The sequence below is a fragment of the Cnephaeus nilssonii genome (genome assembly GCF_951640355.1).
Source record: "Cnephaeus nilssonii genome assembly, chromosome: 7".
Classification (NCBI taxonomy): domain Eukaryota; kingdom Metazoa; phylum Chordata; class Mammalia; order Chiroptera; family Vespertilionidae; genus Cnephaeus; species Cnephaeus nilssonii.
This window is the reverse complement of record NC_137078.1, coordinates 16486698-16511986: the sequence shown is the minus strand read 5'-3', so window position 1 is coordinate 16511986 and position 25289 is coordinate 16486698. Positions and strand designations below refer to the sequence as shown.

The window sequence follows — 25289 nt, the reverse complement described above, 5'->3', positions numbered from 1 at the left end:
GATGCAATAAGAATGTGTGCTAATCTTTCATTGGAATTTCCCAACATCACAGTGGAAGGGTTTGGGAAGTATGAGATTTGCGGGAGGATAGAGATGAGAGTCTGGCAACAGGTTATTGGAGAGGATCCCTGGATGCGTAATAGCGAGTTTTATAAGGACACCAAGCACATGGAATCACATCACAGAGGGCCTCGAGAATGTGTCTTACCTTGAGGTTGGGGTGTTGAGCAGCAAACTATCATAGTCAAAGGCAGGCTTTAGGAAAATCAATCCTGAAGAAAAGAGGTCCTTCCTTTTTTTTTTTTTAATATATTTTTTTAATTGATTTTTTTACAGAGAGGAAGGGAGAGGGATAGAGAGTCAGAAATACCGATGAGAGAGAAACATCGATCAGTTGCCTCCCGCACACCTCCCACTGGGGATGTGCCTGCAACCAAGGTACATGCCCTTGACCAGAATCGAACCTGGGACCTTTCAGTCCGCAGGCCGACGCTCTATCCACTGAGCCAAACCGGTCAGGGAAAAAGAGGTCCTTCCTTAGAAAGCTATTGCAACAGGCCAGTATTAAGGGTTCAGGGTATAAATTCTGAGAATAGTGGAAGAAATAATAGCTCTAAGAAATGTGCTTGGTTTGAATTAGAGCAGATAAGGGAAATGAGAGAGTGGGGAATGGTTCTCATGTTTCAGCTTAAGTGGGGAGGAGAACAGGCTTTGAATGGAAATGAATGGTTTTGGTATTCGGCAAATCATGGCTAAAGGTTCAGCGGTGGCTGAACCGGAGGCTGGAGCCCTGTCATGACAGGTGAATCAGTGGGCTCTTCCCCTGATGCCAGGCCTGGAGTCACGGCCTCCAGTTTCCCAGACTGAGGATTATCAAGGACCAAGCAGGATCCAGGAAGCTAACCATGGATGGTCCCTCATTTAGTTTCAGATCCCCAGGGCAGGGTCTGAACCTTCAGTTACCATAGGCAATAAGGGCTGTGTGCAGGTGTGAATTGTGAGGTGCCCCAGACCAGGGGATACCTTTCAGCCATTCCACAAGGGACAGGTTCAGCCGGAGTAGGGATGTTGTCATTCATCTTTCTAACTCTCATGCACCATGACGTAGGGCACAATAAGACACACCAGGTAGTCGTGTAAGGAGGAGGCCTGCAGGACTTGTCTACAAGAGGCAGCTCTGACGTTTCCCCCTCTTCTCCCCCAAGTTAAGGCAGGGCAGGGATAACAGGCAAGGGTTCCATCACACCTTTGAGCTCAGACTCAGAATCACAGTTGATGTCTCGCCAAGAATTTGACTCATCCAGGTGCACACCCCACCTCCTTTTGCTCAATTTCCTACATTCTGCTGACAGCCATCTCTTTTCTTCCCTTTGCCCCAAAGGCCGGGTCTCTTGTCTGCCAAGATTAATCCAGGCTGACATTCCCTCTGTGGCATTCCTGCCTGGTCTCCGACCCTCCAACAATCAATCACCCTTGCTCTGAGCTGAGCGGGCGCTGCTTGGGTTTGGGGAAGCGCAGGGGCCCGGTGGGCCTAACCCGAACCGGCGCGGGAGGTGCTGAAGGCCTGGCAAGTAGGGCTCACCCGGGAACCAGGACCGGAACCAGGACCGGAACCAGGACCCACCACGACTCCCGCCCCGCTCTCCGGCGCCGCGGGCGCGCGCACTCAGGCTGGGCCGGGCGCGGGCGCGCCGAGCGGGGCGGGGCGGGGCGGGGCGGGGAAGGGGCGCGGCTTCGGAGGGCGGCGCGCGGGGCCGACGGCAGCGGGGGCGCCGCGGAAGGGACCGGCCGCCGCGGTAGGAACGCGCCAGCCCCGCCGCGATGCCCGCGCGCCCCGGACGCCTCTTCCCCGCGCGGCCCCGGCTGCTGGCCCCGGCCGCGCTGCTGCTGCTGCTGCTCGGCCACGGCGGCCGCGGGCGCTGGGGCGCCAGGGCCCAGGTGCCGGGCGCGGCGGCGGAGGAGCCCCACGCGGCGTTCGGCGGGGACCCGGAGGACCCGCACACCAAGCACCTGTACACGGCCGACATGTTCACGCACGGGATCCGGAGCGCCGCGCACTTCGTCATGTTCTTCGCGCCCTGGTAACTGGACGCGCCGTCTCCTCGGGCCCCCCCAAGCCCCGCAATCTGCGCTCCCGGAGCGGCGCTGGGCCGGGGCCTGAGGGTGCGGGGACCCCGGCGGGCCGCGGGGCGGGCCGGGGCGCTCACGGCTGACGTGGCGCCGGGCGGCCGGGGCGGTGCAGGAGGGGGCGGTCCCGACCCGGGAGCCCGGAATAGGCCGTCCCTCCCTTCCCCACGGCCCCCTCCCCCGAGTCCCTGCACCCGACCTGGGGCAGGGCACTCGTGGAGCTTTGGGGCTGCTGGAAGCCTAGGGGCCACCCCTCAGCCCCCTGCCCCAAACTTGCTGCGCCGGCCGGAGGCCTGCCTGAGCGGCGGGACCGGGGCCACGTGCGGCGGCCAGTGGGAACCAGGGGTCCGGCCGCGGATTCTGTCCTCGCGCTGCAGGGCTAATCGTCTGCCTGAGGGTTTAATGGGAAAATAGGAACTCACAGAGGTGTGCATTCCTACTTTGTGTGTCCCTAAGGTGGGAAGGGTGGCCCAGGCAGAAGAGGGTTCCTGTGCCGCCCCGGGCCGCGAGAGCAGTGCGAATTCCGGGGACCCCCCTGCAGCTCCGGTGGACGGGGCTGCGCTCTTGGTGACCGGAGCCCACGGGCCCTCCGCCCAAGGCCGTCTTCTGGCTCCTCCTCCCCTCCGCTCTCCTGGGGCCTGCTCTTCTAGAGAGTGTGAGATGGCAGAACTCACCGCGTAAAGACGACGGTACCTCTGGCCATGGTTCCGGGGTAGGGCTAACCTCAGACCCCTACCCTGAGAGTTGTCCTCGCGAAGGACTCCTGTCATTCACACCAGCACCGGTGGTGTTTTTCTCCCTAGGTGCCTCGGTGAAGGGAGGTTATCACGGGGCAGAGCAGAAAGCTAGTGTTTGGGCACAAGGCCGTTTGCAGGCTTATTGCAGAATTTGGCCGCCTTCCCCAACGTGGGGGAGAAGCCCATTGAGATGTGGGAAAGGGATGTAAGAAGGAACAAAGAGAAGATGCCTAAGAAAAACAGCCTATTCAGGAAACGTGCTGGCAGAAGTTGGAGGAACTTTTTTCCCCTTTCTCCCCATATTCAAGTTATTACTGGATTTTATTCAGTTTATTTGGAGTTAAATCAACTTTCGGGGCCGGGTTTGAGTCACAGCTATCATGTATTAACAGTGTTTCAAGTTCCCAAGAACCAACTGACTTGGATTTTTAGAACCACTGTGGTATAGAAAAGTACATAAGATAATTATTCAGTATTAATAGTTTGGGAAGGAGTATTCTTAGAGTAACTATTTCAAGTATGTACAATACTTAATTGGAGCTAATTCCAGTGGAATAAATGTTTTTGTATTTTCCCTTTTTATTTTTAGAAGAAAAAAATGACATGTAGACATAATAAGTCCATGCATGTAATGGAGTTTTAATTTTGGAGAACCTGTAATACTCACCAGCTAGTCCTGGACTGAGTGAGGGAGAAGATGGCAAATTTGAGCTCTTGGTATTAAGTAAATTCTTTTTTCATTGTATGTGGTTTATGATCTTTTAGGTGGATGCCCCCAGAAAAAGTAACTTAAAGTTTTTATTTTGCTTCTGAATAGTCTACTATAAAATATTTAAGCAGATATGTGGGGTTTTCTATGATGACATTTAAAAGTTACACTCTAACAGCAGATTGGAACTCAGATAGAATATGCAGTGGATTCCCCCCAACCCCTCATCTCATTCCAGTTTCAGTTTCTGTGGGATACTGGAAGCCCACATGTGGTTTGAGATCAGGGGCACCATGCAATGAAAACATTGACCTTTGTATTTGCTCTGAACTTGACAGATGTAGGGTAGTCCCGCTGTGGGTTTTGTGCAGTATCTTCTCTAGGGCTGGTTTGCAGGTCACACTAAACCTGGTGGTGACAGTGAGGTGAAGGTTGGGGCCACCTCCCTGGGGGGACCAGGTAGCTTTGCTCTGCTACATGGCCAAAGACACCTTGTGAATGCAGCTGCTGTCTCAGGTTCATGCTGTAGCCAGAAGGGTCCCAAACCAGAAGTGCTAACTACATGGCACCTGTGGATCTATCACTGAGAAATTGCCAAACACTTAAGTATACCACAAGCATGTGCTAGATGCAGGGAACACAGTTGTGAAAAAGATAATGCTGTCGTCTTGGCCCTTTTACCACATATACATAGATATAACACTGGTTTTCCCTCACAATTATCTTTCAGAAAAGAGGGAATCGTATTGTTTTGGTATATCTCATAAAGCAGGGATTCTCTTAGCTGCCCAAGAAAGTGCTGCTTAGGGAAGATACATTGGCTTGAAGCAAACTTTTTTTGTGCTACCTTTAGATGTGTATTATAGAGATCATCTGTCAGAAAAGAAGAGAAATTATTTCATTGAGAAATTATCTTGAGGATAAGCAAGCATCCTCAAAGCATTAAAGGTCACTTTATTATTATTTTTAAAAATATTTTACTAATTTTTTACAGAGAGGAAGAGAGAGGGATAGAGAGTTAGAAACATTGATGAGAGAGAAACATCGATCAGCTGCCTCCTGCACACTCCCCACTGGGGATGTGCCCGCAACCAAGGTACATGCCCTTGACCAGAATCGAACCTGGGACCCTTGAGTCCGCAGGCCGACGCTCTATCCACTGAGCCAAACCGGTTTCGGCTAAAGGTCACTTTAGAAAGCAGCACAGCAAGCAGTTACATTGTAGACATCACACATACACACTTAGCAGGTGAATGGGAAAAAAGTACCCATGTGCCGTAATGATACATGACTGCCTGAAGCTTGATACAAAGTTTCTAGAATTCAGTCATGGCACTGCAGACAGCAGACGATAAAGAAGATCAGCTATATGACAATAGATTTAGTTGATGGGAAAGATGCTGATGCCGTTAAGACGTGTAAAGAACAGCACGAAGCAATCATTCCAAGTTAACATTATTTTAAACGATCGGCGATTTAAAAATATCTGTGTGTAGTTAAGTTCACACAATGACTATTCCAAGCATACATTTGATTATATCCAATTTAGAAGTGTGAGTGGACACAGACTTTTTTTTAAAGCTTCTCATTGGAGAGTATGCAGAATGGATTTAACTTTGGGGTAGCCTTGCATTTGCAGATATTGGGTAGATAGTAGAGGAGACCTGACTAGATAATAAAGAGGCAATTATAGCAAAACGTGCTAGGCTGCATCAGTAGCGGAGGAGAAGAGAAAGGGCACCGAATAGCCTGAGAAGTCCGGGCGGGAGGAAGTGACACCTAAACTGAACCTGAAGGGCAAACAGCAATTAGCTGGGTGGGTTTAGGGAGGAAGCGCCAGAGCGCATGCAGTGATTCCGTGGCAAGCCAAGCTCTGGCTCTTTCAGAAAACTGCGGATCCTGCAGTGTAGCACAGGGGGAGACTGCAAAGGCAGGAGGCAGCCGGGGCACCCAGGTGAAGGGGGGAGGTCAGTAGGGGCACCTCAGGAGGACCTAGCACAGCACCTTGCTAAATTTGGATGTCATGATAAGAACACTGGAGGGACTTGCAGGTGGGCGGGTTGTAAGCAGGGGAGTGAGGTTTTGCACTGATTGTGAGCTAACCCATCTCTGCTGTGGTGTAAAGAAGGGACCAGAGAGCCCCATTGCCCGTGGAAATGGCTGAAGGGGGGCAGGAGGGTTGGGCATCCTCTGACCCTGCACTCAGTATACTTGGTGCTCTCACCTTGTTATAGGTGTGGGCACTGCCAGCGGCTGCAGCCTACTTGGAATGAACTGGGAGACAAGTACAACAGCATGGAAGATGCCAAAATCTACGTGGCTAAAGTGGACTGCACGGCCAGCTCAGACGTGTGCTCCGACCAGGGCGTGCGAGGATACCCCACGTAAGTGGGAAGGGCACATGCTTCCCGTATCTTCCAGGTTTTCCACATCTGTTGGCCAGCTGCCTCTGGCCAAAGGAAGCCCAAGTTACATTTTTTGGCACCTTCCTTTGTCGTTCTGAGGCGTGAGGGGCTGCTAAATTTAAGCAGGCAGTCCCTGTTGTTAGGAAAGATTATATTTGACACCAGGTCTATATTAGGTGTCTTTTTGTACCTTCTATGGAAAAAGCCTTTGATTAATCAGTGTTGGGTTTTCCTGTTTATAGGAACATGTGTTTTCAAGGTAAAAAATGATGGTCTCTATGAGGTCCTGTCAGGTTTGATGTTCACGAGAGGACATTACACAATTGAGTACAGATTTTGTCATCAATTTAGTACTGATTTTTGATCACTCTGTTATTCCTAAGCATCTTCCTAGAGTAATTCCCATGTGACTAGCACAAGGCTATTTCTTTTGGACAGAAAGGTAACAAAGTGGGATACAGTGGTTCTGAAAAGGAACATGACTTCCTCCCTTGACAGTTAAAAGGGTTTTTTGGTTTTAAGAAATAGAAATGGAAACTGACCTAATAAACAAAGAAGGCTGTGAGGGAAGCTCTGAGACTCAGCTTCCAAGATTTGGGGCCCTGTTTTTATGGGTCTCCCTTAAGATGTCTTTACCTTCTGGCTCTGTCTCTGGTGCCAGGGTGGACTTGGCCCACCACTCACTGGCCCAGCTTGGACGGGTGTTCATTCCGGGAACAGCCTTGTGGCCAGAGAGGCCGGATCTCGTAGGAAAACAGCAGCCCCATTCAGGCCACACGGCGGTGGAGAGCCCTTCTCCAAAAAAGGGAGGACGGCGGGGGGGTTGGCTGCTGCAGCCCCAGAAATACTTGTTCACGTTGATGGATTAAGGAAAGTCTATCTGAAACCTGAGCTTATCTCCCAACCTGGGAGTCAGTGTGGAAAAGTGGAAGGAACTCTGGGCTGGAACCTAGAGGCCGGGGTTGAATCCCAGCTCCACCATCTAGTTACCGTGTAACTCTGGCCACACTGGTTAACTTCTGAGTCTAAAGTAAGGACGCCGAGACTCACCCCACCCCCCTGAACATTGTTATGAAATAGAATGTGTGCAAACACCATTCTGAGCATACCCAGCAAATGTTAGGTTTCCCCTCACATTTGGAAATTCGGCATTTCCCCATAGGACTCTGGAATTCTTGGTCTTTGGTGAATGCTCGCTAATCTGAGTGCCATAGTTCAAGTCTGCATCAAGTCAGGTCACATAGAGATAAAATTTCCCACCGTGTGTCCCTACCTAAAGGTACCAGCGTCCTGGGCGTCATCACATTGCCTTTAAAGTAAACTCTGCTTGGATGGAGTGTCCCAAAGAAGCGGTCACTGAGTCGTGGGAGCAGGAGAGGAGATGGCTGCTCACCTATTGAGAGCCTGTGACCTCAAAGTGCAGGGGCCGCAGCGATGGTTGACTGCGGTGGCCACTCCTAAACAGCTGGCCCTCTGTGGCCCTGTGGCTGTGTGCACCACCAGCCCTGCCACAGGGAAGGCGAAACAACAGGAGCTGTCACAGGGCTGAGGGCGCACGGTAGGGGCAGCAGAGAGGGGAGGAGAGCTTCCACCTGGACTTGACTATACGAGTTATCTGGCTGCAACTCCATAGACGCTCTTCACAGATTTTAAAAGATCCATGTTGGATCATGTGTCTTGATTTTTATTAAGAAGACTAGAGGCCCGTTGCATGAAGAGATTCGTGCAATAGGCCTTTCTTCCCTTGGCTTCCAGCACCAATTTTCCTCCGGCACCCGGGACCCAGGCCTTCGCTCTGGCCAGAGTCTGCCATCTTTGTCCTCGCTTCAAACTCTGGCTGGAGTCTGCCATCTTCGCTGCAGACTCCAGCTGAAGTCTGCAGTCTTTGTCTTCGCTGTGGCGGAGTGCCGCTCCTGTAGATCCCTTCGCTCCCCGCCCTCCCTCTCATAGCAGGCACCCGGAGCATCTGGGCAGCTGCCATCTTTGTCCTTCTAATTTGCATATTCCCTCCTGATTGGCTGGTGGGCGTAGCGGAGGTGTGGTCAGTTTACATGTTTGTCTATTATTAGGTAAGATAAGGTCTCCCAAATAAAACATTGGTTTTGTGTTTGAAAAAAAAGTAAAGGGAGGTTACACTATGCCGGATGTGATTTGGGAAGGACCCTGCATGCCCATGACACACAGGTGCCTGAGGAGAGATTTGTTTCATTGAAGGCAGGAGGCGGATGTGCTGCATGAAATGTAGTCACAAGAGGGCGTTCATAGGTTACCTGTTGAGCTTTTACTTGCAAGGCCTGAATCGGATAGCGGATGTCAACGCCTGAGAATGGGGAGTGTGTGTCGCTATATCTGCCTTTGTGTCATTCTTCCTGGCCCCTGTAACTGGAGGCGAGGATTGGAGAGGGAGGCATTGAGTTCCCGTGCTCCTGCAGGTGGCTGACTGTGCTCAGGAAAGTGTTGAGGTCCTCCTGTGGAGCCAGAAAATAACCTTCGTCCTCTGGGAAAACGTGAGCAGGGGCAGGGCTGAAAGGGGTTCGTAGGGCTGCCATAAGAGTGCCACAAACTGCTGGTGAAAAGAACAGACATTTATTCTCAGTTCTGGAGGCCAGCAGCTCAAAATCAAGGCATCAGCAGGGCCATGCTCCCTTGAAACCTGTCAGGAAAGCCTCCTTGCCTCTTCCCTGCTTCTGGGGGTTTGCTAGCAATCTTTGGTGTTCCTTGGCATGTAGACGCATCCCTCCAGTCCTCCATCTTCACGTGGCCTTCTCTCTATGTGTCCAAATTTCTCCTTTTCATAAGCACACAGTCATAGTAAATGAGAGCGCACCCTATTAACCTCAGTTTAACTTACCTCCGTAAAAATACTCTTTCTACATAGGTCACATTCTCAGGTACTGTGGTCAGGACTGCAGCAGATCTGATTTGAGAGACACAGTTCAGTCCATAGCACTACCTCATTGCTTGTAGCAGAACTTTCGTCACATTGTTTTCCACAGTGACCCATAAATTTGCTCCCAGACAGTCTCCTTGAAAGAGAAATAGATCACCAAAAAACTCCCAAATGCCCATTTGGAGGTTGGTGATAGCAGAACATTTGGCCTTGTACCCTGCGGCTCTCTCTCCCTCCACAGTGAGAATTGAAGTCAGACCGAAAAGTCTGTAGAGGAATCTCTAATTGTATTCCTAGGCTCTATGAACTTTAGGAAGAATCTCAGACTTGGGCAGGCAGAGAAGTTTTCAGTCCATCAAAAAGAGATTTTTAGAAAGTGATTATTTTGTTTTTGCTCAAAGCACATCACATTGGTAAAATACCACAGGTTGGGTTTTACTGATTTTTAAAGTTAGCAAAGAAATGGGGAATGAGTTTGACAACGCCTGGTCCTTTCTGATATTTGAGGATCCTGAAGCTCTTTGGAGAGAGATGCTTGGAAGGGAGAAGGGAGGTGGGGAGGACAGTAGCATCTTCTTGTTCTCTGGGCCAAGCACATGTTTGCAGAGCTTTATATGGTCCCAGGGATGGGTCTGGGCATTCTTTTTCTTCTTTTTTAAAAATTATTTATTGTTTAAAGTATTACATAAGTCTCCTTTTTTCCCCATTGGCCACCCCCCAGCACATGCTCTCACCCCTCTAGTGTCTGTGTTCATTGGTTATGCTTATATGCATACAAGTCCTTTGGTTGATCTCTTACCACCCATCTTCACCCTCCCCTACCTTCCCTCTGAAGATTGACAGACTGTTCGATGCTTCTGTGTCTCTGGATGTATTTTTGTTCATCAGTTTATGTTGTTCATTATATTCCACAAATGAGTGAGATCATGTGATACTTATCTTTCTCTGACCGGCTTATTTTGCTTAGCATAATGCTCTCCAGGTCCATCCATGCTGTTGCAAATGGTAAGAGTTCTTTCTTTTTTCTTTTAAATATATATTTTTAATTGATTTCAGAGAGGAAGGGAGAGGGAGAGAGAGATAGAAACATCAATGATGAGAGAGAATCATTGATCGGCTACCTTCTGCATGCATGTGCCCTCGGTCGGAATTGAACCCAGGACTCTTCAATCCGCAGGTCGACACTCTATCCACGGAGTCAAACCGACTAGGGCTAAGAGTTCTTTATTTTTTACAGCGGTGTATTCTTAATTGTGAAGTCATACTTTGGAGTTGCTTACAATGTTAAACTTTAGGAAGTCACAGGCATACTCGCCAAATCTAGTTAGATTTTGGCTTTTTGTTACGGTTGTAAAAGTATAAGCTGCTGAGGAAGTAGCATGAATATTCTTTGTTGGAGGCACATTAGGAAAGTCACCTAAGCCCATCGCAGGATCTTAGCTTCTGGGTGAGGCCAGTAAGCCTGTTTTAATGCAAAGACCTACTGCAGCCAATGTGTTGGTTTTCTGGTGTAGCTGTGAAACTTCATTTTAAGTCATTTGGGGAGTTAGCTAGTCAAACCCACAGTTCTGATTGCGGCACATCTTACATTCTGACACTGAATTTTGGGCATCTGCCAACAGACTCCAGGTGCATGCTGTAGATTGTAAGGGGTGTTTCAGATGAGCAGGCTTGCCAAAAAAAGCCTATCTGTGTGTTTTTCTGTCAGTAGCCACATTTCCCCCTCCGTCCTTGACATCTTCTACTAATTCTGTCAATAGAAGAATTAATCCCGCCCCCTCGTTCCTTGACACCTTCAACCAAGTTTTATCACGAGCATGTTTTTCCATGACCGGTGGCATGATACAGGGTCTGGAAGCATTAACTTGAGCCTCTGGCGATGTCTTTTGCTCACCTCTAAAGGAATGCTCCATACTCTGTCTGCAGATCTCTTCAGAGGCTAATATGTGTAGAAAAAGAAAAGATTCCTTCTCTGTGGGGAAGTGAGTAACCATCAGCCGTTGTCAAGGTTGTTCTTATACCTGGATGCTCATGCTTTGTAAGTCAAGGAGCTGTTATGGCAGCCTGAAATACAGTGCTGTTTCTACTACAGTTCTCATTTTAAAAATATAAAAAAGCGGGACATAAACTACTAAAGCTGGGAAGGACGGCAGACCCCTGGCAGGGAAAGCTTGAGAGTTCTGCACAAGTGAACACCTGCAGCCTGGGGTTTAATGCACAGCTTTGGGCTTGATGTGTCCACCTCAGCTTTATTTTTCTTGAATAAAATAGAAAACTTTAAAGACTATAGGATTAAATGAATATATCATCTCCTAGATTATTTTTTTTCTTTGCAAGTTTCATCAGAGAGTGGCAGGTACTGCCTGGCTGCAGCCCACTGATCACTCACTTCCTGGCCGCCTCACTAAACCAGCTTGCTCCCTGATAGGATGGTGCTCTTTGCTCAGAGCAGTTTGGAGTGCTTTAAAAATCTGCTCTGTCTAATCCTTTGTTCCCCTTTCAGCTTGAAGTTGTTCAAGCCTGGCCAGGAAGCTGTGAAATACCAAGGTCCCCGGGACTTCCAGGCGCTGGAAAACTGGATGCTGCAGACACTGAATGAGGAGCCTGCCGTGAGTGCACAGAGAGCTCCCTCCCTCTCTTTCTTCCTACATTTTGGGGTAATAAAGAGGCCAGTTTAGGTGAAAAATTAAGGATAACTATTTTGAGATTACCTTTTACTTTTTTAGGACTCATTGATATAAAATTAACTTTGTTTCTTTCTCAGTTTTTTTATTGTGTTAAAAAACACAACAAAAAATGTACTATCTTCACTGTTTTAAGTGTACAGTTTAATGGCATTAAATACATTCATAATGTTGTGCAAAAATCACCACCCTCCATCTCCAGAACTCTCTTCATCTCTAAGACAGAAACGCTGTACAATTAAACACTAACTCCCCAGCCCCCTTCCCCCCAGCCCCTGGCAACCACCATTCTACTTTTTGTCTCTATAATTTTAACTCTAAGTACCTTATGTAAGTGGAAAAGATTAACTTTTAAAAAACTTTTTATTATGGAAATATTCAAACATGTACAAAAGTAGAAAGAAGAGTCTAGTGCTGTGATGTCCAACCCGTGTGCCACAAGAATCTTTAAAACATGCAATACCTGACTCTCCCAGTAGTTAGCTATGTGTGCCACGAGATGAAAAAGGCTGAAAACCGCTGGTCCAGTGAATGATGTCTGAGTGATGAGGAGTGTAATGAAGATGGTCCCCTGTGCCCATCCCCCGCTTCAGCAAGTATCCCAAAGTGTGAATCCTTCCTTTTCTTCTCAACCCTCAGTTCATAAGACCCTCCTGGCCTTGCTGATAACATAACTTAATACTCTTAAAACTTTTAGTGTCTTAATTTCCTCTGTACACTAAGGGTAATATCAGGAAGTTGTGGAAACTGGATGATTTCTGAGATTATTTTTTAAAGACATCGCTCTGTGTAGAATGTTACTTACTAAAAAATTTACAATCCTCTCCTCTTTGACGTTGGGAGTCTTAACTTTTTTATGAGTCATTGTGGATTGTAAGTCATTCTTTACGTGTCCCTTCGAGTGTGGTGCTGACTGCTCAGTCCTCAGAGGCTTGGGGGCTTTGGTGGTCTGTGGTGTTGTATTGGTGAGGGACTGGAAAGGTGGCCAGTATTCCCGTGCTGGATGTTTCTGACGAAACATTTTAAGAGCAGCCGAAGTCTTTGAATGTAATTTCAATTTAAACACTTAACTTAGACTTCTTTATTGTATCAGATAGGTGTTCACAGATTTAAAGGTTGGTTGTGCTCATGTGCAATTCCAGTCTTTGGGGGGCTCAGCTGCTACTGCTGTCATTTCCCAGGGTGTCTGTATGGTCCTTCATGACGTGTCCCTTTGAGTGTGGTGCCGACTGTCAGTCCCCAGAGGCTCCGGGGACTTTGGTGCTTCCTACGTGTACCTGTATCTCACATCTCATAGTCTATGAGTATATGGTGAAGAACGCTGGAATGTGGCATTGAATAAGTTGACCAGAGGCTTGTCTAACTTAAGTAACATGGGAAACCACAAACCTCACAGAGAGTAATTTGCATCTCTATCTTGGCAAGAGAGCTGGGTGAGCCAGGTGCGACTTTCATGTAGATTTTAGCTTCAGATTGTTTTCTTTTGTGAAAATGTTCTCTGATGGGAGGAAGCTAATTTTAAAGAGGAGCAAATAGTTTCAAGAAAACTTTTAAAACAAACTTTTCACACACAAAACCCCACAGTCTTCTATGTTGACGTTGTTTAAGAAACCCGCAGCCAGTATCAGGAGGGCAGAGAGGCTCATCTGTGGGCCAGAGAGCGCCCCGTTCATGGGGGACAGCCATGTGCGGGCTGGGAGGGCCGTGCATGGGGCCAGGGCCAGGCTCGGTGTAGATGTCCTGAGAAGCAGCGTCTTGTCTCAGTGTGGGAGGGCACGGTGCATGGAATCCACCCATCACCACCCTAGAGCCACAGGTAACCCACTGGCCATATCTTAGTACCTCAGAGCAACAGGGATCTCAGCCAATTGCTAGAAACAATGACTGAGCCTTACTGTAGAAAAGCTCATATATTCAAACTTTATATTGCAATCTGAAAACCTTTTCAATTTGAACTTTGCTGTTTATTATAAACAAAAACTTTTAAAAAAGTTATCTATATTTATATTTATGTAACTAGATATATACATTTTTATATTTAGACAGGATAAATTTAGATTTTTTTCCCCATGAGTGTATGGCAATATTAAAGAAACTCAAAGAGAAGAAAACCTACCATTTCTTACAGTCTACCCCAATTTTTACATTTCCGTGTTTACATCTGTATTAAACAGTTATAGTCATATGAACATAGTTCATTTCATGAATGATGTTCTTATATAGTGATATTGTCTTTATACTGATCACATATCATGACAATGGATATTTAGTTATTTATAATTTTCTGTTATCAGAAATGCTGCAAGGAACCTGTTTATAAAGGACATTTTTTTCTACCACTCAGGGATGTGTTTAGAATATATTCCCAGACATCAAATAGCAAGACAAAAAATAAATAAATAAAAGCAAGACCACTTTTATGGCTCTTGATCAATATTGGCAGATTACTTTCTTAAGAATCTAGAGTGGGAAAAAAGATGGTGGCTGGCAGGAGCGAGAGGGTGTGAGTGAGTGAGCAGGTGAAAGGGGAGTGTGTGGATGTGTGTGGTGTGTGTGTGAGTGAGGGACAGTTAGATCCTGCAGGAGTATCAGGGGCTGGCAGACCAGGCTCTCCTGGATGGGAGCCCTTGCCATCGCTGCAGGCATGACCTGGGCTGCTGGGCTCGGGCATGGAGCCCACGCCATATTGAAGGCGAGAATGGCATCCTCTAGGAACTCATCATCACCATCACCCAGACAGGCCTTGGACACTGCCCGTGACCCTGCAGCCACTCCAGCCAAAATCCTGCTGCCGTACCCGCAGACTTGCAGACCTTAGGACATCTACCTCCAAGGGTGCACGGCTCCCGCAGCAGTAAGTGGGACTTCCCTGCCCCGGCTGCCAACCTCTGGACACCTCAGTCACGCCGAACCAGCGCGCGCAGGGCCCTCTCACTCCCTGCCCTGGCAGGCGGCTCCCTGGTGCCTCTGGGAGCTGCCCCTAGGTGCGCGTGCATCCAACCAAGGGCACATGTAGCCAAAACTCGGACTTCACCTTCCCTGAATGCTGACCCACAGATGCCATGGTTGTGTTGCTCAAGCATGCGGGTGCCCCAGCAGCCTGCCGCCTTGGCAGGCAGCTCCCAGGTGCCTCTGAACCACTGCAAGGCACGAGCAGAGGGCTCCTGCAGCAGAAGGTGGATCTTGCACCTCCCTGGCTACCAGCATCCGGTCTCCATGGTCACATTGCTCCGGCAAGCAGGCCCCCTGAGCCCACCGCCCCAGCAGACAGCTCCTGTGTGACTCTGTAAGCCTCTGGTGGGCACGTGTGTACCCAACCAAGGGTGCACAGCTCATGAAGCAGAAATTGTGATGTCCTCTTCCCCAGTGGCCGGCGTCTGGACACCACAATACACCACAATCGCACTGCTCCAGCATGTGGGCCCCACAAGCACACAGCCCCGGCAGACAGCTCCTGGGCCCCTCTGTGAGCTGCCACTGGGTGCGTGCCTCCCCAACCAAGGGCCCACGGCCCCCTCTGCAGGATCCACGACTTCCCCCTCGCGACTACCTGCTTCTGAACACCTTGGTGAGTTACTGAGGACTTGCCTCCCCGGACAAGGTCACACAGCTTAAGCCACAGACACTGGGACTCCCACATCTCCAGCTGCTGGCTCCTGGACCCCCCTTGGCAATTCGCAGAAAGAAATCACTTGGGCCAGAGTCCCACTGCCTCAGCTGCAGACTACGGGACAGTTGTTCCCCACGGTCACGGGCTCCAGGACCTCATAGTGAATTGGAGAGTGACACCCCCAGCAAGAGTCACACAACGCCGGCCAAAGTCACAGTACCTGAGCCTCAGGCTCCGAGACCCCTTCCCAAGCCATGGACTCCAGGAAATCACAGTGAACACAGACCAGGGAGACCTCAGGCAACCCTTTTCACAAGAGCCAGAACCACGATCACATCCACAACAGCTTGCACAATGAAACCAGGGGTGAGTCACATTTCCTGACAATCCATGGCGAGACTTCATCCACGAATGAGAAATCAACATTCAAAGCCCAAATACATCAGAAGAACCCAAATAGCACAAGTAGGGGGCTCCACTAGATCACCAAGCCCAGGGGATCTGAGAGACTGCACCACTGGGTCCCAAAAATCACCAACTACATGGAACCACCCCCAAAAGAATCTGGATAGCAAAGCGGTTAGATCTAAGACATAGAAACAATTAAAACAGTACATCAAAAAAAAATAAAAATGGAAAGACAAAACAAAACAAAACAATCCCCAAAGGAAAGAAAAAGGAATCACTAGAAAAAGAATTAAATGAAATGGAGTCAAGTAACTGGACAGAGAAAGAATTCAGAGTAATGGTTATAAGGGTGCTTAAATGTCTGGAAGACAAATACACACAACTCTATGAGAACTATAAGGAGCTGAATGATAATGTCACCAACATGAAAAGGAATCAAGAGGAGATGAAGAATGACATAGCTGCAATAAAGAATACAATGGAATGCTTTAACAGTAGAGTAGTAGAAGCTGAGGACTGCATCAGCAAGCTAGAAGACAAGGTAGAAAAAAACACACGAACACAGTAGCAACTAGAAAGAAAACTTAAAAAGCAGGAGGAGAGCCTAAGAGAGCTTTGGGACAACACCAAATGAACCAACATCTGCATAATAGGGGTGCCAGAAGGAGAGGAAGCAGAGCAAGGAATAGAAAACCTGTTTGAAGAAATAATAACAGAAAACTTCCTGATGTTTGGAAGAAAAAAGCCACACAAGTCCAAAAAGCACATAGAGTCCCAAATAAGATGAACCCAAAAGAGACAGACACCAAGACACATCATAATTAAATTGGCAAACAACGACAAAGACAGAATCTTAAAGGCTGCCAGAGAGAGACAGAAAGTTACCTACAAGGGATCTCACATTAGACTATCAAATGCTTTATCAACAGAAACTCATCAGGCCAGAAGGGAATGGAATGAAATATACAAAGTGATGCAAAGCAAGGGAATGAATCCAAGAATACTATACTCAGCAAGGCTCTCATTCAAAATTGAAGGTGAAATTAGGAGCTTCACAGACAAAAAAGGGCTAAGGGAGTTTATCACTACCAAGCCAGCAATGCAAGAAATGCTGAAGGGACTGCTGTAAATAGAAGAAACAGAAAGGGGAGAAGGAACACAGGCATAAAGAATAAAAATGGCGACTAATAAGTGCCTATCAATAATAACCTTGAAGGTAAATGGATTAAATGCTCCAATCAAAAGACATAGGATAGCTGAATGGGTAAGAAAACATGACCCATATATTTGCTATCTACAAGATACCCACCTCAGAACAAAGGACTCACACAGACTGATAGTGAAGGGATGGAAAATAATTTTTCAGGCAAATGGAAATGAAAAAAAAGCTGGAGTAGTAATATTTATATCTGACAAAATAGACCTCAAAGTGAAGGCCAGAACAAGAGATAAAGAGGGGCACTTCATAATATTAAAGGGAGCAATTAAACAAGAGGGTATAACTCTGGTAAACATATATGCACCCAGTATAGGAGCAACCAAATACATAAAAAGACTTCTGGAAGATATCAAGGGAGAGATCGACAGCAATACAATCATAGTAGGGGACTTTAATACCCCACTATCACCACTGGGTAAATCCTGTAACCCAGTGGTTGGCAAACCACAGCTTGTGAGCCACATGCGGCTCTTTGGCCCCTTGAGTGTGGCTCTTCCACAAAATACCATGGCCTGGGCGAGTCTATTTTGAAGAAGTGGCGTTAGAAGAAGTTTAAGTTTAAAAAATTTGGCTCTCAAAAGAAATTTCAATCATTGTACTGTTGATATTTGGCTCTGCTGACTAATGAGTTTGCCAACCACTGCTCTAACAAAAAAATCAATAAAGAAACAGCAATCCTAAATGACTCACTAGAACAGATTGACTTAATCCACATCTTCAGAACATTTCACCCTGAAGCTACAGAATATACATACTTCTCAAGTGCACATGAAACATTTTCAAAGATAAACCACATATTAGGACACAGGCAAAGTCTCTTCAAATTCAAGAAGATAGAAATCATACCACGCATCTTCTCAGATTACAATGGCATAAAATTAGAAATCAACTACAATAAAAACAATGAAAAAAATCAAACACTTGGAGGCTAAATAGCATGCTATTAAACAATGATTGGCTGACCAAAGAGATCAAAGAAGAAATAAAAAACATTATGGAAACAAATGACAATGAAAACACAACGATCTAAAATCTATGGGACACAGTGAAAGCAGTCCTGAGAGGGAAGTTCATAGCTCTAAAGGTCTACCTCAAAAAACAAGAAAAAAATGACAGTAAATTATCTAACCCTGCAACTTAAAGAATTAGAAAGAGAGCAACAAGAAAAGCCCAGAGTAAACAGAAGGAAGGAAATAATAAAGATCAGAGCATATATAAAGGACATAGAGGGGGAAAAACAAAACAATACAAAAAATCAATGAAACCAAGAGCTGGTTCATTGAAAGGATAAATAAGATCGATGAACCTCTAGCCGGCTCACCAAGAAACAAAGGGAGAGGACCCAAATAAACAAAATGAGAAATGAAAGAGGTGAAGTAACAACCGACCCCATAGACATACAAAGGATTGTAAAAAAAAATATGAACAACTCCAACAAACGGAACAACCTTGATGAAATGGACATATTCCTAGAAAAACACAAGCTTCCAAAACTCAATCAGGAAGAATAAAAAAAACCTGAATAGGCCAATAACTACAGATGAAATTGAAACAGTGATAAAAAAAACTCCCAGCAAACAAAAGCCCCGGACCAGATAGCTTTACATAGGAGTTTTACCAAACATTCAAAGAAGAACTAAAATATATCCTTCTCAGACTATTCCAAAAAATTTAAGAGGAAGGCACATTTCCAACTTCTTTCTATGAAGCCAGCATTACCCTAATCCAAAAACCAGATAAAGACACTACGAAGAAAGAGAATTACAGGCCAATATCCCTGATGAACATAGATGCTAAAATCCTCAACAAAATTCTAGCAAGTCGGGTCCAGCATTACATTAGAAAGCTCATACACCATGACTAAGTGGGATTTATTCCAGGGATGCTAGGCAGGTACAATATCCCCAAATCAATGAACGTGATACATCACATAAACAAATGGAAAGACAAAAATCACATAATCATATCAATTGATACAGAAAAGGAATTTGACAAAATCCAATACCCTTTCCAGATTAAAAACTCTCAGCAAATTGGGAATAGAGGGATCATACCTCAACATAATAAAAGCCCTATATGACAAACCTACAGCCAACACCATACTCAATGAGCAAAAACTAAACCCATTTCCCATAAGAACAGGAACAAGACAAGGATGCCCACTTTCACCCTCCTGTTTGACATAGTACTAGAAGTACTAGCCATAGCAATCAGACCAGAAGAAGAAATAAAAGGCATCCAAATTGGAAAAGAAGTAAAACTGTCCTTATTTACAGATGACACGATACTATACATAGAAAACCCCAAAGACTCCATCAAAAAACTACTAGACCTAATAAATGAATTTGGCAATGTAGCAGGATACAAAATTAACACCCAGAAATCTATGGCCTTTTTATACACCAATAATGAACTCACAGAAAGAGAAACTAAAAATAAAATAAAAAAATTCCCATTTACCACTGCAACAAAAAAATTAAGATATCCAAGAATAAATTTAACCAAGGAGGTAAAGGACCTGCACTCAGAAAATTACGGGACACTGAAAAAATCGACAGAGGAAGACAAAAACAAATGGAAATATACCGTGTTCATGGATTGGTAGAATCAACTTCATTAAAATGTCCATACTACCCAAAGCAATCTATACATTCAATGCAATCCCCATTAAAATACCAACAGCATATTTCAAAGACCTAGAACAAACTCTCCAGAAATTCATCTGGAATAAAAAAAGACCCCGAAAAGCTGCAGCAATCTTGAGAAAGAGGAACAATGTTGGAGGAGTCACAATACCAGATATCAAGCTGTATTACAAAGCCATTGTTCTCAAAACTGCCTGGTACTGGCACAAGAACAGACCTATAGACCAATGGAACAGAACAGAGAACCCAGAAATCGACCCAAACCACTAGGCTCAATATTTGACAAAGGAGGCAAGAGCATACAATGGAGTCAAGACAGTCTCTTCAATAAATGGTGTTGGGAAAATTGGACAGATCCATGCAAAAATATGAAACTAGATCACCAACTTACACCATACACAAAAATAAACTCAAAATGGATAAAGGACTTAAACGTAAGACGAGAAACCATAAAAATCTTAGAAGAATCCATAGGCAGCAAAATAGCAGACATATGTTGTAGCAATATCTTTACTAATACAGCATCTAGGGCAATGGAAACTAAGGAGAAAATAAATGAGACTACATCAAAATAAAAATCTTCTGATCAGCAAAAGAAACCATCAATAAAACAATTAAGAAAGCCCACTGCATGGGAGAACATATTTGCTAATGTTATATCCGATAAGGGTTTATTCTCCAAAATTTATAGGGAACTCATACAACTTAACAAAAGGAAGATAAACAATCCAATCAAATAATGGGCAAAGGACCTAAATAGACACTTTTCGAAAGAGGACATACAGAAGGTCAAGAGACATATGAAAACATGCTCAAAGTCACTAATCATCCAAGAGCTGAAAATCAAAACGACAATGCGGTACCATCTCACACCTGTCAGAATGGCTATAATCAACAAACGACAAGTGTTGGCGAGGATGCGGAGAAAAAGGAACCCTCGTGCACTGCTGGTGGGAATGCAGACTGGTGCAGCCACTATGGAAAACAGTATGGAGTTTCCTCAAAAAATGAAAAATGGAATTTCCATTTGACCCAGTAATCTCACTTCTAGGAATATATCCCAAGAAAACAGAAACACCAGTCAGAAAGGATATTTGCACTTCTATGTTCATAGCAGCACCATTCACCATAGCTAAGATTTGGAAACAGCTTAAGTGCCCATCAGCAGATGATTAGAACAGCAGTTGCCAACTTTTCAGACCTCAAGGACAACCAGTGGTCCACAGACCACTGGTTGGTAACCGCTGGATTAGAAAACTGTGGTACATCTACACAATGGAATATTGTGCTGCTGTAAAAAAGGAATTCTCACCATTTTCAACAGCACGGATGGGACAGGAGAGCATTATGCTAAGTTAAATAAGCCAGTCAGAGAAAGATAAACATCACATGATCTCACTCATTTGTGGAATATAATGGACATCATAAACTGATGAACAAAAATAGATGCAGAGACAAAGAAGCATCGAACAGACTGTCAAACTTCAACAGGAAGGCATGGGAGGGTTGGGGGATGGGGGGTAAGAGATCAACCAAATGACTTGTATGCATGCATATAAGCATAATGAATGGACACAGACATTAGGGGGGTGAGGGCATGTGCCGGGGGTGGGGGGGGAGGCCAGGGAGAGGTCAATAGGAGAAAAAGGAGACATATGCACTTTACTATCTGTAATACTTTAAACAATAAAATAAAGAATAAATAAATAAATTTTAAAAAAAGAATCTAGAGTGGACCCATTTCTGTGACCTACTGTGGTGTTCTGTTGTAGGACTGTGCTGGTGACTGCCACAGAGCACAGGAAGGGGTAGTGTCCTCTAGTGCCATAAATAGCATTTTAATACTGAAAGCCCTTTGAACATCTTATAGCAGCATACAGAGTGTTTCGTTTTGCCTGTTGGACTCACTGACTGTTCACTGGACCGTCCTTCTCTTGGGCTCCTCTGTGTGGGTACTTAGCACTTGGAAGTTTTGACAAACCAGCAGCAGAAAGGAAAACTTCATGAGGTTTATAATTACAGCTCTGGACTCCTTTGAGCTGTCAGCACTTTTAAAGCTTTCAGTGACTTAACTTGGGTATTCTTTTTAATAGAAGTATGAACTGCCATATAACAATTGAGTAATACCCCGGTGTCTACAGCAAAATGGTATTTCAGTGATCTTTTCTTCATCACAGCTATACTGGCCTCAAACATGGACAAATTTAAAATTGTGTAGTAAGTACTAGGGTAACTGCATAGCTGTACACCTTGGTGTCTACTCAGGTGCTGGCAGAAGTGTCTTTTTTTAAAAAATTTCATTGATTGATTTTAGAGAGAGAAACATCAATTTGTTGTTCCACTTCTTTATGTATTCATTGATTAATTCTTGTATGTGCCCTGACCAGAGATTGAACCCACTAACTTGGCATATCAGGACTACGCTCTAACCAACTGACAGCCAGGGCAGAAGCGTCTTTTTTAAAAACCCACTTCTTGACGGAGAAGATTTGACTTTGGGTGGTTGGCATACAAGCAATACACAGATTTTATAACATAGAAACCCACGCCTGAAATTTGTATGATCAATGTCACCCCAATAAATTTAATTTAAAAAGCCATTTCTTGTATCTTCGTTGTGTTTCTGTCCCAAACTTAGTCATGTGAGTTAAAAGTACAGCTCATGTTTGCCCTTGGTTTTCTCTTCGTTGCTTGGATTCATCTCAGTTTACCTTCTCATCATCTACTTTTCTCTTTTACGAGCCCTTCAGAGTTTTATCTTCTTCACAGTTTTTGTTGTTTTTTTATTGTTTGTGGGAATCAGTGTCCATTCTTTCCTCGTGGTTTTTCATTCTCAGTTTTGTCCATTTTGTTCTCTTTGTGCCTGTAGGTACCCTTTCCTTCAGATCAGCCAGTCAGAAATGTCATTTGTATTCTGTGTGAAGTCTTACATCCCATTTCAAAGAACAGAGCAGAGTCCTTCAGGCTGTCTGCTCTGTTTGCTTGGGTTTGGGAGAGCAAAGGACAGGTTGGGGTGGGTTTGGCTGTCACCTGCTTCCCGAGGGGCTTCTGACTGAAGATCTGACAGTCAGTCCTGCGCTGGCCTCCCTCCACACAGCAGCATCCCATACAGGCTCAGGGTGGCCAGGAAGGAGATCTGCAGCAGGCTCTAGACAGACACAAGTCACCTCCTCGATGGCTTTCACTAAGTCTTCACAGACAACTCAGTGATTATATTTTTGTTTCTTCCTATTAGACACCAGAGCCAGAACCAGAACCGCCCAGGGCCCCTGAGCTCAAGCAGGGGCTGTATGAGCTCTCAGCAAACAACTTTGAGCTGCACGTCGCACAAGGTATGGCGGGCGGATCTTGTGGGCGGTCACGGTGGGATGCACACCTCTCGGAAACACTGACCGTTTGTTACCCCTTCATTTGCTGGGCTTGTCCTTGCCACCTGAGGCCTCGTAGAAAGCAGCATCTGGGACACTAACCAGGGAACTGCCACGCGTCCAAAACGGAAACCATCCCCATTTCCTCCGTATGCGCTGGAATAGTTGTGAATTTAAGTTACCATAATTTTCTTTACAAACCCAGAGATGTCACTAACAAGTCTGATTTTAAAATTGGGCGACCGGAGTTGATAGGCGAGGTTTGCGGCTGTAGACGTGTGTGGCGTGTGGGGAAGGTGCGCCGCTTGCGTCTATAGATGCTCATGGTGTACAGAGGGCAGAGTAAGGATTTCTCTCTTCAGGGACCATTAACGTCATTGTTTAATGCTCTTCCCCTTGGAAATTCCTCCTTGGGTCTCTGTCCTTAAACCAGCTTTAATGCTAAGCTAAAGCCTTAGGTGAGGGAATTTGGAGCTCACAGATTGTGAGTGACACAATTCCTACACTAGCCGGACAGTGCATCCTTGGACAAGAAAGTGTGTTTATATTCACGTTAATCATATACTTACTGACCTGAGCCAGAAATAAAACTCTCTCTTATCTGCCCTGACCAGGAGGCTCAGTTAGTTGGCGTATCGCCCCCTGCACTGGAAGGTTGGGTTCGATCCCTGGTCAGGGCGCATACATAGGCTGTGGGTTCGATCCCCAATCGGGGGGTGTACAGAAGGCAACTGATCGATGATGTATCTCTCTCACTTTGATGTTTCTCTCTCGCTCCCTCCCTCTCTAAGATCAGTTTTTTAAAAAAAAACAACCCACAACTTTTTCTTATCTGTTTAAACTAGAATTCAGTTTATTTAGTGGAACTATTATAACATGTGAATCAGAGTTCTTCACACTTAAAATCTTTTCTTAGACACATCTTGTTTTTGAAAGTGGTCTCCTAAATATGGAAATGATCTGTGTACAGTTTCTGATGTTAGTAATATAAGTCCTCCTTTCTTCACACATTTCAGAAGAGTTGGCTCAGCAGTGAATGACTCGCCAACTCCATTCTCAAATGCTGCCATGGAGAGAAATCCTCCCCTAAGCCTGGGTTGGAAATGTTGTGACAGGGGCTTAAAATCGCATCTGGCCTGGTGACTTCATGCTGCGGGGAGTCAGCCCCCCCACTCAGTGCCAAATAAGCTCCCCCCAACCCACTGAAGGTCAGAAGTAACTGGTGCCTTCAGCTGTTTCCCCCTTTCCTTGGAGATGGCTCTTTGTGCCAGCCCTCTGACAGTGCAGCTTCGAGGGGTTTCCCTGCAGGGGGTTCCCTTTAACCTGAGACCAGCTCGGGCTCCCTGCAGGATGTGCTCCCCAAGTCACCTTGTTGGAGACCCTTTCCCCGCAGCCACCCTGGCCCCTCCCCCTGCAAGCCGTCACTGCAGGCAGCCTTTGGGGATGCCGCCTGTGCTGCTGGCCTGAGGCTCTCCAGCCTCCGGCCTTACACCTTCCCGGGGACTCTCCACTGGGTCCCTGGACGTCCTCTCCGCCTCCCCACACAGTGTTAGCACCAAAGCTGTCTGGAGAGATGGGTTCAGTCTGGAAGCTCGTTTGCTAATCTTTTGAAGCCAGTTTTTCACCATTTCCTTCACACGCATCATTGCCATAGTGATGAGGCGCTGCTGTGAGCGATGAGGTGGCCAGGCCACAGTTTAGCATTCATCGGCTCATTTTCTCTCTGGCCGCAGCCCGATTTCAGTTTGATCTCAGCCTGACATGTTGAGGCCCCAGGATGGTCAAGGTAGAACAGCCTAGGAAAAAATCTTCCATGTCTGAAGAATGAAGTTTGAGGACCTGGTTTTTTTCCTTCTAGTCAGGAGAGTAATACTCATATTTTTAAACCTACTTTATTGTGAAGTAAAACACAGATACAGGAAACAAACGTAAGGCTTAGTGAATTGTTATAAAATGGTCACCCTGTAACCATTGTTCAGTTCAAGATAAGCCTAGCTGTCCCCATCCCAGTCACAGCCCCCTGACTGTCTCCCCACAGTGTGGCCTTCACTGACTGTCCCCCACAGTGTGGCCTTCACTGACTGTCCCCCACAGTGTGGCCTTCACTGACTGTCCCCCACAGTGTGGCCTTCACTGACTGTCCCCCACAGTGTGGCCTTCACTGACTGTCCCCCACAGTGTGGCCTTCACTGACTGTCCCCCACGGTGTGGCCTTCACTGACTGTCCCCCACGGTGTGGCCTTCACTGACTGTCCCCCACGGTGTGGCCTTCACTGTCTGTCCCCCAAAGTGTGGCCTTCACTGTCTGTCCCCCACAGTGTGGCCTTCACTGTCTGTCCCCCACAGTGTGGCCTTCACTGACTGTCCCCCACAGTGTGGCCTTCACTGACTGTCCCCCACAGTGTGGCCTTCACTGACTGTCCCCCACAGTGTGGCCTTCACTGACTGTCCCCCACAGTGTGGCCGTCACTGACTGTCCCCCACGGT

General features: G+C 46.2%; 1 protein-coding gene across 1 annotated transcript in view; it reads left to right on the top strand.

The window, feature by feature from the left end:
• The first annotated feature begins 1735 nt into the window (after positions 1 to 1735).
• TXNDC5 (thioredoxin domain containing 5) overlaps positions 1736 to 25289 on the top strand; it is a 36430-nt gene continuing 12876 nt past the window's right edge. Inside the window, exons 1-4 of the mRNA XM_079776845.1 lie at positions 1736 to 2081; positions 5808 to 5957; positions 11372 to 11477; positions 22670 to 22766. Of these exons, the coding sequence (XP_079632971.1) occupies positions 1822 to 2081; positions 5808 to 5957; positions 11372 to 11477; positions 22670 to 22766 (613 nt within the window). The 5' untranslated portion in view covers positions 1736 to 1821. The remainder of the gene's footprint in view (positions 2082 to 5807; positions 5958 to 11371; positions 11478 to 22669; positions 22767 to 25289) is intronic.